The sequence below is a fragment of the Lactuca virosa genome, chromosome 2 (assembly GCF_052849685.1).
Source record: "Lactuca virosa cultivar CGN04683 chromosome 2, Lactuca_virosa_CGN04683_v6, whole genome shotgun sequence".
Taxonomy (NCBI): domain Eukaryota; kingdom Viridiplantae; phylum Streptophyta; class Magnoliopsida; order Asterales; family Asteraceae; genus Lactuca; species Lactuca virosa.
In genome coordinates, this window is record NC_136427.1 from 281,376,665 (window position 1) to 281,396,211 (window position 19,547).

Here is a 19,547-nt window from a genome sequence, read left to right on the forward strand (position 1 = left end):
AAGAAAAAATCGATATTCAGGGAACATGAATGAAGCGTCATCATCTTCATCCTTCAATCAACAACTTGCAGAAATAACAGAGGAGAACAGAGTGTATGTATATTTAAAAATTTTAATATACACATGTATATGCATTTCTGAAAGTAGAACAATTAATCCAATGCATGAGCCATGCATTGTTGTTGGTTGTGATCAGTCTTATATATATATATATATATATATATATATATATATATATATATATATATATATATATATATATATATATATATATATATATAACTAAATAAGTAGATACATATTGACAGAAATTTCTATAGCGACGACTTCCATCTGGAACCACCAAAATCGTACAACTACTACCAGCAGCAGCCTGATCATATAATTACCGATGTTCTTCCTCTTCAATACCCCTCGATAGTAATGGATTGCCAAAGAGAAAAACTCCCAGATTGGCAATGTCTACAAGTACTTTTCTTTTGTTTTGCAACAATAATTTATATGTAGTGATCTTTAAGTTTAAGAATATACAAAATGTTGTTCTCATAAGTTCATTTATATATGATTTAGAGTTTCCAGGCAACACAGAATCCGAGGAAACGTATGAATGATGGTTGTGATCAAAATATTAATGTGAACAAGAAACTCGCACACCATGTCCATGAAGGAATGCAAGGAGTTAACGGACGTGTGAGAGAAAGGGTATATTAATTGTGCTTAATGACATATACTAATAATTTGGACACCTTTGACCAGTTAATAGTATAAAATACTTGGTTCAGGTGCCTATGAGAAGAAGCCAAAAGCTAGCTGACAAAATCACAGCCCTTCAAAAGCTTGTCTCTCCTTACGGCAAGGTCAGCCTTTACCTAAACATTATTCTTTGTTTGGATGTTTCAGATTCTACTCATCCCTTTAATTTCTCCATTTTCTTTCATATTCAAATCAAAATCAAAATGCGATAGCTAGATATGCGATATTAAAAGAATTGATCAAACAAATGAATCTCCTGTGCAGACGGACACGGCTTCTGTGCTTCAAGAAGCTCATATCTCTATCAATTTTCTACATCATCAGATTCAGGTACGTATACTTAATTTCCTTAAAAGGCTAATTTATAAGGAACATAATCATATGATATTAATCTTAGATAAGGGTTTTCTTTGGTGAACAGGAGTTGCTGCAGAAAACACAGAATTCAACAGACAATGTTCGACCAGTACAATTTTGGGTAATATATGAATTTTGGATTATCAGGTTTTTGAGTTTGATTAGTGCATATGTATATACTTTCAGATTTTTGATTTCTAATCATATGTTAAACAGAATGAGGAAGCAGAAAGCGGGCTCCGTGAGAGAGGCCTGTGTTTGGTTCCCATATCAACTCCTGAGATCAACAGCCTATGTTTTGGAAAGCATAATTTTATGCCTGGAAGCGGAAACTACTAGTCAACTAGTGTAGCTTGCATGTGGCCTAATAGAATGATAGAATCAACCTAATTTTGCACCATTGTTATTGTACCCTGATATAATCACTTCTTTCGACGAGATGTTAGTAGTGTATAGACGTGTAATTTTCAGAAACAGTCGAGAGTAACCGAATGTGAAGATTGGGTTGAGAGCAAAAATTGTAACCCAAATGAATCCAAATTATGACATTAGTTCCTAATACTGTATTTATTTGGGAGTAGTACTCTAACTTGGTTTAAAACTTGATGAAGCATGATATGAATATAGTACCAATTCATATGTACCTTTTGTTGGATCACAAGTTTTTTGCAATTTATAGTCAAATTTTCAATTCAATACTACAAAATTTAAACTCTGTTACTCTGTTAGTGATACATATCTTATTTATTGTATTTATCTAGTCCAACAAATCATATTAGGTAGATATTTTCATAACGTTACATTTCTATAGAATGTCATCATCATTCCACTCTTTAAACAATCTTAACGAAAATTTCTATAATGCATTAGATCAGTGGAACATATATTTAACAACTTAAGAATTTAAAAAGTTCATTTTTTCAATGGTCACCGAACTTTATATTCATAAAACTAACATATGATAAAGTTAAGTCCATTGAATGTCAATTATACATTTCACATCATTCAACTCTTACATTAAATTAGACTTGTTATGGATACTTTTAAGTATAACCATGTACATATATATTCACATATTGAGAATGAAAATAATCACGGAACTGAATTCTCACAAACTCGTTTGTAAATTGTAAATTTCTAAGAGTGTACTATATGTAAGCAACTACTATGACTTGGGTAAACCCGAAAACCTAAATTTGCATACAAGTAATCACGACACATTACATATAATGATATCGGTAGTGGCTCAAATAAACATAAATAGATGAAGCAATGATGTTAACATAACCATAACCTCAAACATGTAAGCTATCTGTTATAAGAAATCAACCTCCGCACACAAAGATAAACATGAGAATCAAACAGGAAAAGGAATAGCAATGTATCCACATAAATTAATATCACTATAAAAATCACAATTAACGTTTCAAATCCAACAACAGAAAATAGTCAAATGTGTGATCAGATTACGAGAGAGATTGTTTTTTGTTAAGCGCAAGTAAAAGATCGGTGACAATTATCTCACTCGAGGAGGACCTAAGATTTCTATTGACATGTTTTGTGTAGGGGTTGTGTAACCCCTCCTTTTTTAAATTTCTAAAACGGGGAAGTTAGATAAACTTTTTAATTATCAATTTCAATAATTACAGTTTTGGTCTTGATAATTTATCATTTGCATTAGTTATACTTTTAGTCCTTATAGTTTCTAAATTTAAAATATATATAGTTTTGGTCCCTATAATGTTTAATTTATATAATTACAATTTTGGTCCTTATAGGATGGTATTTAATTTTTCGCGTGAAAATCAAAAAAATATATATTAAAAAGAGAATTAATAGATTTCAAATATTATTATTTTATATAAATAAAAAATAAATAAAAACAAAAAATAGAAGTATATTTAACTTCTCTTGTTAACGTAAATGCACACATCGCTGAATTAGGTTATCAAACTACTCTTATAAATAAAAAAATCTTTTTTGCTACATTGCATTTATAGTAATTTTAAATTGATTTTTTTTCACGTGACATTTTATGGTTTTTTCCATTTTAGTAAACTTTATGGAATATTTATATGTAATAATTGTAATAAATTGACTTATCATGGTAATTACCTTTTTCTCTTTGTTTATATTTTGGTAAATTCTTTTTTTGTACACATGTAGGCAACAAATTTGTTGGAAGTGTTTACATATGATCATTATTACCGACTATAGCAAGTTACAGCTTACGTGACTTATATGTGGCATATATGTGGCAAAGATAATTATCCAAGAAGGTAATGAACTATTGGTTTTGTTCACATGTATGCAATTTTTTTTTCACATGTAGGCAATTTTTTTTGTCCACATTCGACCATCCAACACCATTGTCTAAGAAATTTAAATCGGTAGTTAAATTCGTTCGTCTAACTTGTTGAAGTTGTTCACATAATACCATTATTTCTGAAATCGAGACATTTGGTTCAATCTGACAGAAGAACAACATTTGTTTCTTAGGGTGGGGTTCGAACTAGACGATTAAACTTTTGGTGTACAATTATTATCTTAATGGAAACTTGAGCTTGTTCCTCCATGATGCATGGACTAGGAAACGAGGAGAAAAGTAGGAGAGTATGTACGAGGTTATACTAGGCATGGCTCATGCTCTCACGTATCTACATCATGATTGTGTGTTCGTTATTTTACATGTAGATGTGAAAGCGATGAATGTGTTATTGGGTCCGAACCTATAACCCTACCTTGGTGATTTTAAGCTCACTAGACTTGTTACAAAAGAACAAAACCAGAAAATTCAATTAGTTCCCACTCTTCTACTCTCCCACTTACTAAACCTCGTCCCTTGTTTCTCACTATGCTCCTCTTTTACCAGTCCCAACACAATGGAGGACTGAGTTCAAGCTTTCATTAGGATAATAATCATAAAACAAAAGTTTAATCGTCTGGCTCGAATCCCATCCGAAGAATCAAATGATGTTTTTGTCTCAGATCGAACCAAATGTCTCGATTTCAGAAATAATGGCATTATGTGAACAATTTCAACAAGTTGGACGAACGACTTCAACTACCAATTTAAATGTCTAAAACAACGATATTATATAAACAATTTTAACAAGTTGGATGGTCGAATGTGAACAAAAAAATTGTCTATATGTGAACAAAACCAATAGTTTTTTACCTTCTTAGGTAATTATCGTTTTCACGTAAGATGTAACTTGTTACAGTCAGTCATAATGGTCATATGTGAACACTTCCAACAAATTCATTACCTAGATGTGTATTAAAAAAAATTATCAAAATGCAAACAAAACGAAAAGGTAATTGATAGCTTATTTTATTTCCTTATTTTTATTAGTTTATCTTAGATTTTTAGCTCTTTTTATTAGTATTGCATTGTATATTCTTTATTTTCTTTATCATGGATCGTATCGGGGGCTTGTTATGTTGCATGAGGAATTTTGCAGGGTTTTGGAGCTTTTTGTGATTGTGGATTTGAGTGAAGACGGCTTAGTGGGATCCCGAAGCATTATTGGGCTTGGCGGAATCAAAGAAGAAGAATTGGGCTTTGAAAGTTATTGGCTTGGATTATTTGGGCTTGTGAAGATGGATCATAAATTTCTAATTTTGGGCTTGGAGCATCCATTTAGTGGCTAAATGATGATTGGTGGATTCAAATTACATGGATAAGAGGGGGGGGGGACCAAAGGAATCTTTGGTAGTGGAAGGGTGGAGTAGTGGAATGGTGGACCAATAGCATTCCAGCAGCATTTGCGCGGGTGGAATTTTGGCTGCGCGGGTACCCGCGCAACTGCCCAGTTTGGGTATTTTGGTCATTTGGCTCACAATAACTCTGGGGGATCAGATCTAGAGGCTCATTTACAAATTTTCCACCATTGGAGACCTGCAAGTGACGATTTGGAGAGTAAAATACTCAATTTCTTTCATCTTTTCAAGTCTTAGGTAGATTCTTGATGCAAATTAATTATTGTTCTTGTTACTTTGTTGCCATGAGTGGCTAATACTCTTATTTGGTTGACTTTTGCTGAAAACCAATGAATGTTTGTGGGTTTTGAAGGATTTATGTTGATTATCAATTTATTCCATGTTTATGATTCTAGTTTACAACTCTTATGCTTATTTGATGCTTTGATCATGAGCTTAATATTTGATTGAGCAATGGTTGATTTGTTTCATTTATTTTGCATTGGATCATTGAATTTATATAGAACAAAGGCTTTATGATGGTAGAAATCATCTCTAGCTTATGAATCATAGCTCCTTTATGGATGTGTAAGCATTTGACATCCTCTAGGAATTGGGGATTCCTTCATTCTTAAGGCTAATTGATTTCTTGGGATTAATTGCTTCAATTGACCCTTGATCTTAATTAAGAAGGTGTGTCGTGGGCTTCCCCAACCTCCATACTACCTATGAGGAATCTTGGCATATCATGCTTCATGATTGCTATAACCAATTTGGGATGAAGGATAAGCTTTGTATTAGATCCTAATGATAAACACACAAATGTTCATTGTGTTGAATTGCCTTAGTTAACCAATTATTCCCAACCTTTGAGCATCTCATCAACTTGCTTAATTGCAAGGTTTTTAGTTATTCAAGTATTTTAGTTTTCAAGTAATCAAACACCCCCCCCTTTAGTTTAATTGTAGTTAGTTAGTTTAATTTCACTAGTTCTATTGAATTGCATTGGTGATTGAATACAACCATTTCCCCGAGGATCGATACCCCTTTTTACCATTATATTACGTTTATTTAGAAATCAAATGGTGTAATTTGCTTGGTGGACTTGACATCCCACCAGTAATTATCATGATAAGCCAATTTCCCTAAATATAATAATAAACATATATCAATTTCATTAATGAAGACTTTTGTTTAAATTTCAAAATTCCTAAATTAGTTTAATGACATAATTTACTACAATTTCAAAATATTAGAGTTTTATTTGATTATGAAATAAAAATGCCAAAAAAACGAACCATAAATGATTGAACAATGCCGAAAAAACCTAAAACACAAACGCAAAACACGAATACTTACCAAAATCTTGAATTTGAACCGAAAAACATTGTATGCAAAGACCAAGAAATCGAATTGAACTAGCCAAAAAAATATACTTTAATAAATAAATAAAATTACTATATTTTATACTCTCATTCATTTTGTCACATGTCATTTTGTGATTATTTTAAATTAATATTTTTCATATGACATTTTATGTTTTTTTCATTTTATTGTAATAAATGTAATAATATATCAATTTCATGACATTTTATGTTTTTTTCATTTTATTGTAACAAATATAATAATAAATGTAATTGTAATAAATGTAATAATAAATGGATATCAATTTCATTAATGCATACTTTCCTTCTAATTTTAAAATTTTAAAATTAATTTAATGACATAGTTTACTACAATTCGCTAATTAGTACCTATGACATGGTAAAATTCAATTTGTTTTTGATTGTATGTTATGTACAAACAAATTCATCAACAATTAGTTTAAATAACATAATTTACTCCAAATTATATCGAGTTATAACATGTTTACTTTTTTAATATTTTTTTAATATTTAAGAGTTGTAAACTATCTTAATAGTTTAATATTAACATATTTTTTTAATTTGATTTTAATTTTAACTTCCTTCATTGTTCTGGATAGAAATATGTAATTAGCTTTATACATACATGAAAAAAAAAATTAAGCATTATTTTACAACCTTAATGTCCCATTTGTTGTATTTAAAAAAAGGATATTGAGTAAACTAATCATTATAAATAAGATTTTTAAGAGAATAACTATTTTTTCGGTTTCCGAAAAATTATCACTTACTCCCAAATGTCATATTTCAGATCTAATCGTCAAATTTCGGAGTTCTTTTTTGTTTTATTCCAAAGAAATATGACTACTTATGTCCGAAATATCCATTTCGAAGTGTTTGATGTCACAATTTTTCAATATAATGTCTGATTTCATGCTCTAATATTGTATATAGTTTACATTTACTATATTTGTTTAGTTTTTTGTTAGATTTAAGTGAAAAAAATGGATTTTTTGCTTGAAAATCTAGCACTGTTCATCGGATTTCGGATTTATTCTTAAAATTTCGAAGTTTTGGAGACAACCAATATTTATTCATGGATAGTTGTATGTTGTATTTTCGAGAGTTAACATCAAAAATTGATTAAACATATTAATTTTAAACAATGTAACTAAACTTAACAATAAAACATTTAATGTTGTATTCAAATAAGTCTTTCAAAATTTATGATTTATCACAATTTTTTAAAATATGTCAATAGTTTTCTTTTATTAATATAGATTGAAGTTTTTACTTATTTATATTTAATTTTTTTTAATCAACCTAACATTTGTACTACATATGGGTGAGCATTCGAACCGAACTGGATCGGACTGATTTTTGGACTGGACCGATTTGGTAGAAATTGGTGGTCCTCTGACCGGACCAGTTGAGGCCAGTCTAGGTCCGGGTCCAGGTTTTTCGGTTCTTGTAGTCGTTGGACTGGTACAACTTTAGGTGCATACAGTACAACTCATTGAAGCTTGAAAGTTAGTTTATCTATTACGATTGTATGTGTTAGTATTTGGACCGAACCAGACCGGACCGACTTTACAAAAATTGATGGCTTAGACCGAACATGTTGAGAGCGGTTCACATCCTGTCCAGATCCGATTCTCAATCCAATCCAAAGGTCCAAATGTTGACCCCTAAACAACCTCATTGCTCGCCCTACATGGATGTCACATATATCCACATATATCCGTTAACGGATTTTAACGGAAAAGATGATCCTTACTTGTGTCCGGCGCCGTCAAACGCCATGGTCAACACATATGTAGTTCTTTGTAATGCTTTATTCTCGCTGGTAAAATCTAGCATGTTTTAATTCCATCGTCTTCCATGACACTCGAACCAGAAGGATGAAACGAAGCCATCTCTTGAACGCCTTCAATCATAATCAGCAACTACGAAGACCCCTTGATTTCCTCTCTAGAACTTTATCTACTTTTCCTTCACAATTACCCTCAAACAATTGTAACCATCACCACCATCTAATCACCCTCATCTCTATCCGTAAAACCCTAAAACATATTTTCCAAATCCACACGCAATTAATAGTCTCAGGTTTCACGCAAGACAATTTCACAAACAGCCGTCTCATTGAATCTTACACTTTATTCAAAAAAATCAATCTTGCTCGATTAGTTTTCAATGTTACACCAAACCCAAGTGCTGTCTTATGGAATTCGATGATTAAAGCTCATATAAGATCAATGCAGCATCAAGAAGCAATCGTTATGTACAATAAAATGACAAACAACGATTCTTTTGAAGTACAACCAGACAAGTATACTTACACATTTGTACTAAAAGCTTGTACTCAGCTTTTGGACATTGAAAAGGGTATTTCGCTTCACGAAGAGATCATTAAGAAAGGATTGGAATCTGATGTTTTCATAGGGACTGGACTTATCGATATGTACTGTAAATGTGGGCATTTGGTTCACGCACGTGAAGTGTTTGATAAAATACCTAAGAAAGACATAGTGGTCTGGAATGCGATGGTATCTGGGTTATCACAAAGTACGGATTTTACTCAGGCAATTGAAATTTTCCAGAGTATGCAACTGCGAGATGGAGTGGAGCCAAATAGCGTTACCCTGTTGAATTTATTTCCAGCAATTCATAAGTTCTCTAGCGTTAGATTCTGCAAATGTATTCATGGATATGTAATTAAAAGAAAATTTCCAAACACAGTTATGAACGGATTGATCGATGTCTACTCCAAGTGCAAAAGAACAGACATCGCCTTCCAGATATTTAACCTAATGCAAGAACCAGATGACGTTTCATGGGGTACACTAATGGCAGGATTTTCACATAACGGGTGTCACTACGAAGTCCTGGAATTATTCGATCAAATGAAGAACAATCATCTAAACATAAATATCGTATCAGTTGTAAGCGCTTTATCAGCAGCTGGTGAAACAAAAGATTTAGAAAAAGGAAAAATAATCCACGAATGTGTGAAGAAAAACAAATTTGATTATGATATCCGTGTATCCACTCCTCTCATCACAATGTACGCAAAGTGTGGTGAGTTAAAAAAGGCTCAAGATTTATTCAGTAACCTTTCTGGAAAAGATATGGTTGCTTGGTCTGCAGTGATTGCAGCTTTTACCCAATCTGGTTACCATGAAGAAGCCCTTTCTTTATTTCGTGATATGCAGTTTGATTTTAAACCAAGTATGGTAACCATAGTTGGTGTTCTTCCAGCTTGTGGAGAGTTATCATCCAAGAAACTAGGAAAGAGTCTCCATAGCTACACCATTAAACACAACATCGATTCAGATACTTCAATAGAAACTTCCCTAGTTGCAATGTATGCTAAATGTGACGATTTTAATTCAGCAATCACTGTTTTTGAGAGAATGTTGCATAAAGAAGTAGTCGCATGGAATGCTTTGATCAATCGGTATGCACAGATTGGTGAGACTGATCTTGCAGTCACTATGTTTTGCAGATTACAGTCATCATCAGATTTGCATCCTGATAGTGGGACCATGGTGGGTGTGGTTTTGGTAGCAGCCTTTTTAGGTGATATAAATCTTGGAAGTAACATTCATGGGTTAGTTATGAAATACGGGTTTGAATCAGATTGTCATGTTAATAATGCTCTTATAGACATGTATGCAAAAAGTCAAAGCCTTGTATCAGCTGAATTGTTGTTCTGTATGACAAAAATTAAAGATGGGGTGCTATGGAATGTAATGATTGGAGCATATCTGCGACATGGGTATCTTCAAGAATCCATTTTAACATTTCGCCAAATGAAATCAGAAGGTTTTAAGCCTAGTGTAGTCACATTTGTAAGCATACTTCCTGTAGTATCCAGTTTGGCAGCCATTAAAGAAGGTGCATCTTTGCATGCTGACATCATCCGTACAGGTTTTCTTTCTCATACACCTGTCATGAACAGTCTTATTGACATGTATTCAAAATGTGGGCGTGTTGATTACTCAGAGATTGTTTTTGATGAAATCAAGAATAAAGATACGGTTTCTTGGAATGTAATGCTGGCAGGATACGCGATAAATGGGCATGGGGATCTTGCGTTTGGTTTCTTTTTGTTTATGGAAAATAATAATGTCGAAATCGACCCTGTGTCTTTTCTCAGCGTCTTGTCGGGTTGTAGACATGCGGGGTTAGTTGAGGAGGGCAAAAAGGTCTTTTGTTCGATGAAGGAAAAACATGGTATTGAACCGAAGTTGGAACATTATGCTTGTATGGTGGATTTGTTGGGAAGGGCGGGGTTGTTTGATGAGACTTTGGGGTTAATTAAGTCGATGCCTATGGAAGCTGATGCTGGAGTTTGGGGGGGTTTATTGGGTGCATGTCAGATGCATTGTAATGTGAAGGTGGCTGAGTTGGCATTGGAGAATCTTGTGAAATTAGAGCCAAGAAATCAAGCTCATTATGTGGTGTTATCAGGGATTTATGCAGAATCTGGGAGATGGGGGGATGCTAGAAATTTGAGGATGAAGATGATTGAAATGGGGATTAAGAAGACTCCGGGGTGTAGTTGGGTTAATGAAAACCAGGTTCAATTTAATCAGTAGTAAACTTTTATTGTTATCAAACTGATGCTATTGGTGAAAAAGTTTTGTGGATATGTGACTGCATATACCGACGAATATTCAAGACTTTATTTTTAATTCCAACGAAATGGTTTATGTAACGTAATTAGTTTCCGTAAGCAGGAAATAACGGTTGTTTTGGGATATGAGGAGTACTAAAAAAAAGAGGGCCCAACCGGGTTCGAACCGGTGACCTCTTGATCTGCAGTCAAATGCTCTACCACTGAGCTATGGACCCGTTTTGATGATTATTTGAATCATTGTATTATATTAACATTTAAAGAAGACTAAAAGGTCGAGCTAGAGCTTTTGAAAAAGATTTTTATAAGAAAATATTACTTATTTGACATGTATCAAACCTACATAAAATTTGTACATACCTTAAAAGAAATAAAATATCTAAATACTATTTTAACTCAAATCGGTTATCTTAGAATCTAATTTTTTTCCCCATCATGATGGTGTTTCAACAATTATTTAGTTAGTTGAACATATCTCGTGATTGATGACTGATAACTAACGAGTAGAGAAATAGCACAAATTAGAGGCAAAATTACGTTTGTTTGATAGAAATGACATAACTAAAAAAATGATACGTATAAATCATCTCGGAATGTCCTGAAAATAAGTTGATGTAACAATTCCTCGGGAAATATGCGTTGTTTTAACAAAATAACAATATTTAAGTTGAAATTATGTTCCTACATTGTTTGATGTGTCAATGATTTTCCGATGTCATTTGCGCATGTTTTCATGGATTATCATACATTGGGGGAGGGGATGAATATTATATTGAATAATTGGGTTCCTATCAAGTTGAAAATTCGTTTATGGCATATCAGACAGGGAGCATTCCGACGAAAAAACTACTGTCGGCTAGGGGCATTAAGGTGGAGTCTATAGCTGTTTGGATTGCGTTGAGATGGTTGTGCATGTTTTTTCAGGTTGCCCCTATATGGTCGCGCTTTGGGTTCGGGTCGTGTTTGGTAGGGGTTAGAGCTTCCGGCTCCCTTTACTCTTCATTCTCTTATTACTAGAACAATTTACTTTGATATTTTCTTTATCATCATATACTTCAAAACTCAACAAATAAGCATTTTCTTTATCATCATAACTTCAAAAGTCAACAAATAAAATAAGCATTTGAATGGATCTTCATCAATGAACCGAATATAAAACATTTGAATCTATGTTGAAACCATATGAGATAAATAATTAAACCATCAACTTCAAATTTATATTGATCATTGGGTGATCTACCATGAAGAAACTTAAATTCCATAACTTCCTAATTAACCAATTATGTCACTTTAATAGATTGGACATGGACCACTAGAATCCATTCCCAACAACATTAAATCACTAGAAACACCAATAATTTTAAGTGTGATAGATCATTTAGATGATCCACCATTGAATAGATTCAAAATTCAAATTAAAATATTTAAGAGACAAATAGATTAACCTTAAGTGTTTCTCAAAGTGAATTTGAAGCTAAAAACTACAAGAAATTATTATAGCTATTCTAAAATAGTTTTTTCCATTTTAATTGAAGGTCTCGACTTTTTCTTTCCTCTAAATGTCCAAATAAATAAGACAGTAAATCTAAGGCTTAAGTCTTCAAAACTTATCTTATGTTGACAAGATTATTCTCTCCACTAAGTCTATTTGTCGATTGTATCTCAATCGGTGTTTTCTTTAACATTTGTTATCTCTAACATAATAGGTTTATGACCATTTAGACCTCAAACTTAAATATCATGGGCACTATGATAATCCTCTTAACACGTCCAACAATAAGTCTAAGGGCCTGTTTGTTTAACTCTTAATTGAAAAATTAAGAGGCAGACTCTTAAAAAGTCAGATTCAGCTTGTTTGTTAGGATCTTATTTTTTACATCTTAATTTTCTAATTGCCTCTTAAACTTTCAGATGTGAAACCAAGTTTGAACTTAAAAAATAACGCGTTTTTCCTTTTGTGCCCTATGAACGCTCGTTAATTTCCTTCGCCTTCACCAGACCAGCGCCCACTTCCCCTTCGCGTCCACTTCTCCCTCTCACCCTCTCCGACCTACCTCCTTCCACCGGCGACAACTCCTCCAACGACGCCTCCTCCTCTATTGACGGCTCCCTTCGTCAAAGTAATCAGGTATTCGGTTCTAGGTAAGAGTTTCTTCCTCTTCTTTCCCCCAAAACTCGTAGAGTTGGAGACTTTTTTCTAGAATGTGTTGCTTGTATTTTTTATTGTTAATTTCCTCCTCCCTCTGGAAATCGATTATTGGGTGCTATTTTCTTTTCTTCTTCCTATGAAAATCGAGTTCAAGATATTAGGGCTTTTTTTATGTGGTTTGTTCTTCCTCTGAAAATCGAGTTTTCCATGCTGAAATTGTATGTAGTTTGTTCTGATGCTTGAAATTCACAGCTGAAATTATGTTGATTTGTTGCAATATCATTGACTTTTTTAGTCAAACAGACGAGTTTTGGTAGATATTGCATATGTCTAGATGTAATTAGTTTGAGTATGCATCATGTATTTCTTTAATCCAATAATTTATATGAGAATGAAGAGTTGTTTTGTAGTTTGCAACTAAACAAATTTCATAGCACTGTAGCTGTATATCCAAACTAAACAAATTTCATAGTACTGTTGTTGTATATCCAAAGTAACGTATATGGTTGGACAAGCCTTGCCGTTCCTAACATCCATGGGACAATTTTTGGCTTTCTTCATATGGATTATTGGTTTGATTGGAATCTTACAAATTTGATATGGATTTTCCATTATAATCTAATAATTTTCAGTTTTTGATGATCAATTCAATTTTGAAGTCAATGAAAATACCTCCATTAATGATTGTATAATTTTCCATTGAGCCTATTTGTTTCCTTGTAGAATTTGGATTTGCAGGTTGAAATGTTGGAAAGAAAAAATGGTAATGATGGAAAGAGTCTAGATGTATTTGTTTACCTTGAAAGTCCATTTGTTGTTTTTCATATAGTACATGTTTTCTTTTCCTTTGGGAATTCGATAGTTTAATTTTTTTTCTTTTAAATGTTTCTAGATTTGTACATTTTGATCAATATAATAGAATTTGTTATCATGTTTTTAAGTTTTTGAATGTTGTTTATATATCTTTTATGATTATTTAAAAAGATGGTTATGTAATTATATAAAACAGAAACATTGAATTGAGAATAATACAGAATGGTAAAATGGTCATTTTTATAATTCAGCACAACAATTCAGAGGTTCTAACCAAACAATATGTTATAAATTCAGGTCTTAAAAATTCAGACCCTCTTAGAAACTCAGACCTCTTAAAAATTCAGATCTTAAAAATTCAGATCCTACTAAACAGGCAAACAGCCCCTAAGTTATGGTCATCCTCTTACAAAAATGGCCCCTCAAGTTTTGTAAAAAAAACAAGATTATAAAAAAAAAACAATTGAGCTACTTTTATCATTTCACATCTATTTATGGGAAAATAACTCTCTAGGGTAACTAACTGTTGCGTTTGTTTTCATTTGGTCCCTTTCCTTTTTTTTGTACTCAATATACCATCGAACTTGTTGTTTGTGTTCACCATAACCCTTTTGACCGACTTTTGACCTGTGATAGCCGGTCAAAGGGTTATGGTGAGCACAAACAACAAGTTCGATGGTATATTAAGTATACAAATGCAACAGTTGGTTACCCTCCTGATTCATTTTCCCTTTACACATTTACAGCAAATCTCACGTCATCTCCTGCTGATATTAATGACTTTATGAGATTCATTCTTGCTTCTCTTCAAAACATAACCCACGAAATAACATTATTCGTACATGTACAACTTTGTAATCCACTTGAATACTTATTATGGGAATCTTGACTAAGCAGATGCATTTAATGACTACATTTACTTTTCCCATCAAATGATTTATCGTATCATGGATTCTAGACAAGTCTACAAACGAGTGGAATCACAAGTGTTGTGATTTTTTAGTTTACTTAACTTTAAGATTGAATTCATGGGATAAGATACAACATCAATATGTACAATATCATGCAGCTTTTGCAGACACATCACCATAATATACATTGTGGTAAACGTTTATGCTGATAAATATATCTCTCATACACAGTCATATCCTTTTGGAGAAAGGTGTTGACAACTAACCATAGTAAGAATAGCATAGACCTTGTTTTAACGAAGTTACCCATTCGAAACGCTTTTCATATACGTTATGGCCAAAGAAGGTTGCAGTCTTTGATAATTTTGCAACTTTAATTTCATTTAACTTTTCGAGGAAAATGACTCAAGAGGGTAACCAACTGTTGAGTTTGTTCTCATTTGGTCTCTTTCCTTTTTTTTGTACTCAATATACCATCGAACTTGTTGTTTGTGTTCACCATTACCCTTTGACCGACTATCACAGGTCAAAAGCCGGTCAAAAGGGTTATGGTGAGCACAAACAACAAGTTCGATGGTATATTGAATACAAAAAAAAAGTGAGCAAATGAAAACAAACGCCACAGTTAGTTACCCTAAAATGTCATTTTCGCTCTATTTATCAGTGGAATATGAATGGTAGCAGTCCCAAGGACCATTAGGCTAATGGGTGTGGAGTGCGGTTTGGAACCGCGATTGTGCCACGTCAACCGCAAACACCGCCCCCAGGGTGCGGTCTCGTGCGGTCTTGGCTGCACTGCGGCTAGAAACAACCGCGGCCTGTGATTGGTTGGTGGTCTTGACTCCCTTGATTTCGTGTAATTTTTTTTTAACTTTACTCCATATATCTTACTACTTTATAATGTATACATAATTGTGGGGCCTATCAAATTTTAAGACCAAAGTCTTAAAACAAGGAGGTTAAATCTTGACCATCTATTTTAATTTTAATGGTCATAGATTGTGATCCATGTGATTAACAAACAACCAATCAAAAGACAACTCTTACTTATACAACTTTTCAAATATAATATACCACTCATCAAGCACAAACTAACACAAATAGATATACACGATTCTATCAACTTATTTAGCAATCTCTTTCTATAAAAACCCTATTCTCTTCCTCTTCCTTGGAAAACCTAGCCGCCATTATTATCTGCATGTTTCATCTCCACCTTTTATTGCCTTCGTGAGGACCATTGGAGCGCATTTGGGTGTCATCTTCACAACGATCCCAACCCGATATTCCTTTCTCCCACCCTTCACCGCCAGTCTCCACCTTGAAACCATTTACTATGTTGAGCATCCACAACCACCATCTCCCTGCCATTTACAATGATATCCATAGAATCGCCCCATGCCCTACTTGGCTCTATCTATCTCTCTTCCTTCACTGTCATAGTACAAAAAAGAAGTAACTTCTATGTAAAATCAAAAATCACTAAATTTAAATATTGTTTTATGTTGATAGAATGTTCGTAGGAAATACTGTATTTAGTTTACCTTTTTCTTTGTTAGTTTTTAGATATTGGGATATTCCTTGTACTTAAACTAGATTATTTAGTTATATTGTTTATGAGTTTCAGATCTAGAATTGTTTACGATTAGTGTTTTTGTTTATGTTTTCAAAGTAAATGTAGAGAGGATGGATTCGGTTTGTGTTTGGTATTCTAAAATGTTTTGTTAATAATATCTTTTGCTTTATGCATTTAAAATGATGCATTATCATTGTGTTTAAATATTCAATTGTTTCTCATTTTTTTTGTTGCTAGGAATTTGTTCTATGCAAAAATTTTATTTTAACATGATAAGTATTAATTTTATAATCATAAAATATTGAATTTTAAGAGTTAATTTGAATTGGTAGTCTATTAAGGTATTTGAATATTAAAAGTCAGAATCTTTACGATTTTCAGTTCAATACAAGGCTTGTGAAGCCAACAATCGTTCTTTTTCAAATATACAACTTCAGTGCTGGTTCAATATTATTTTATTTATATGTCAGTCTGGCTATTTAAGTAGTATCTGTGTGGAAGTTTTGTCATCCATTTATAATGAAATTGAGTCACATAATGAAGACTTTATGTTTCTATAGTGAGCATCATTTGGTATTTAGTTGTGGAGTTTTTATTATAATATTGATAGTAAAGAAAAGAACTTGGTTTTAATGTATAGGATCAATTGAGTCTGGGTCTTGTATTCACAATAATCCTTTTTGTGCAGATTAAAATAAGTGCATTCGCATTGTTATGTGATGAGTTTTAAATAAGATGTGCAATCATGAAATTATCCTATGTTGTGGACATGAAATTATCCTATGTTTGAACTTTGAATGTTGAGTTTAATAATTAATTCTACATTCTGCTAACAAAGATTTGAATATTAAAAGGTGAAGTTTTGTAAAGAGAAAACTGTTATAATTCAAATTTATCTTTCTTCGACAACTCTATAATTTACTATGCTTTGTGGCTTAAATACTACAAAATGTTTAGCTTTTATGAAAAAATATAAAATTGATTTAAAAGTTCCAAATCAAATATTAATTATTTATTACAAATATTGTTACACAATTGTGAAAGCATTTACAAGACCTAAAATAGTTAATAATATTAAGTGTGAACAAAAGAAATTAATTTTCAATTATTTTAGGAATATTTTTTATTACTGTATATCTCCTGGAATGACTTTTTATTGGAGCATGTTGACTATTCAAACTATAACATTTAAAATAGAAAATGAACATCAACTTAATATATTGTATTTTTTTTTATTTCAAATCTTTATTTTAAGAGATTATTTGATAAAATATGACATAATAATATTCTGATATAATTAAAAACTTAAATGTAAACTAAAATATAGAAGAAATGGAATTAGTGAAGAGATATATAAAAAATTATGAAAGCTACAGTATATAGAGGTAGGGTTGTGCATAGAGCCACCAACTTGGCTGACATACATTGAAAAAGAAAAAAAAAAATAGACTAAGCTACTCAAGTAAACTTTGGCAGTTAAATTGGTAAAAAAAATTCGTTTATACTCCAAGTGTGACACAAAAACTCATATTTAGAATAAAAAAATTATTGTAAAGTTTGAACTTTTAGATTCGAAAATGTTAAGTTAATGTGTGATAATATTTATATTTATATTTATATATATTTATATTGAAATATAATTGCACCTAAACATAAAAAGGAAAACGTGTGCATGTTTTTCGAAGAATTCAAGAATTATGCATTTAATTTCATTTTCAGTTTTCACAAAAATTTGGCGAACATAATTAAATATAATAATTTGAAACTTTTAATTGATATTAGTTTTGAAAACTATAATACGAGTTAACCGCATAAATAGTTAACTCATAACGAACAATAAAACAATAACTTATTTTCATATACTTCTTAATTATACATATTTAAATATACATTTATATTTATTATAAAAATATATGTTTTCTTTTTGAACGTCAAATCTAACCTACTCCTACCAAACTACTCATATTACTACATATGTCCCGGACAAGACTTGAACGCTCAACCTCAATGAAGGAATGCAACACCTGGTACCGCTGAGCTAGGATGTAATGGTTTCAGACCGGAACCTAGGGGTGGATTTACATGGTGTCCCGGGATGCACGGGCAACCCCTCAAATTTTACGGTTAAGTGCAAAATTTAATGTAAATTCGTCGAAATCCGTCAGAAATCTGTCACAAATTCATCCGAAATCCGTCACAAGTCTATTGAAAATTCGTCAAATTAATTCGTAATAAATGTAAATTTACTGTAAATATGTCGATGTAACCCTTTCAGTTACGAATTTTATGACGAAAACAAGTTTTTTTTTAGCAATGCACCCTTAAAAAATTTATGCAACCCCTCATATTTTTTTTCTGCGTCCGCCACCGGAACTGAACTGACCAAAAACTGATTATGCAATTAATGGGGAACCGAGAACCATAATCGTCGAAAAAAAACTACTTTCCGAAAATAAACAATTCACCGCCCGGGCACGATGTCACATTGCAAATTAACAACATACTTTTATTTTTATCCTGAAACAACAACATGGCTAAAGAAATTAATCGCCGAAGAAACAATTCACCAGAAGGCTGAAACGAACTATCGAACACAAAAATATAACTAACTGATGCATAAAAACTATCTGGCGCTGCTGCCAGATAAAGAGTAATAGACGGAAATTACTACTTGTTGTCCGTCTAGAGACAACTGATCGCCGAAAGGAACAAATCGTCGATATGAAACAAATCGAAAGGAAAGAATTTGACGACCGCCGAAATGACACTAACTTTCGTTCGAAAATTAATCGCCGGAATGAAACAAATCGTCGACGCCGCAACGCGCGGGTACGCTACTAGTATATATATATATATTATCATTATTTACACAACCTAAACCAAAATCTTTATTCTTTTCCTCCAACTTTTTTTTTTAAAATGTCTTCTTCCAGAAGGCCCACTTTTATTTTTAGGTTTTTTTTTTAAGTTAAGTAATGTATGGTATTTGTATTTTTAATTAATGAAATATTATCTTTTTAAAATTATGTTTTTTTATTAAAAAAAGTTTTATTAAATTAAAATAGTTAAAAAAACAAAAAAAGAAAAAAAAGAAAAGTGTGGTACCACTCCCTTGGTATGACAATGAACCACACTTATGTGGTAAAAAATGACGTGGCGCTTATGTGGCGGGGGAGGAAGTGCGGTTTCGGTGACACAACTCCCTCCGGCCTTTAAGTAAACAAAACCAATTTTATGTGTGTTTCTGAAATAATAACAGTGTACGATTACAATTACAGGGAGA

General features: G+C 32.3%; 1 protein-coding gene, 1 long non-coding RNA gene and 1 other non-coding gene across 3 annotated transcripts; 2 read left to right on the plus strand and 1 right to left on the minus strand.

The window, feature by feature from the left end:
• Positions 1-877: 877 nt before the first annotated feature.
• On the plus strand, positions 878-1,734 carry LOC145157049 (uncharacterized). Its single transcript, XR_013737063.1, has 3 exons — positions 878-1,083; positions 1,175-1,231; positions 1,327-1,734. It is a non-coding gene; the product is annotated as an uncharacterized LOC145157049 (long non-coding RNA).
• A 6,190-nt stretch (positions 1,735-7,924) lies between these two features.
• Positions 7,925-10,873, plus strand: LOC145161218 (Pentatricopeptide repeat (PPR) superfamily protein). Its single transcript, XM_079080713.1, has one exon. It carries the CDS (start codon positions 8,078-8,080, stop codon positions 10,775-10,777), a length of 2,700 nt encoding a protein of 899 aa, XP_078936839.1. The 5' UTR covers positions 7,925-8,077; the 3' UTR covers positions 10,778-10,873.
• An 88-nt stretch (positions 10,874-10,961) lies between these two features.
• TRNAC-GCA (transfer RNA cysteine (anticodon GCA)) lies at positions 10,962-11,033 on the minus strand. Its single transcript has one exon. It is a non-coding gene; the product is annotated as a tRNA-Cys (tRNA).
• Between the last annotated feature and the right edge of the window lie 8,514 nt (positions 11,034-19,547).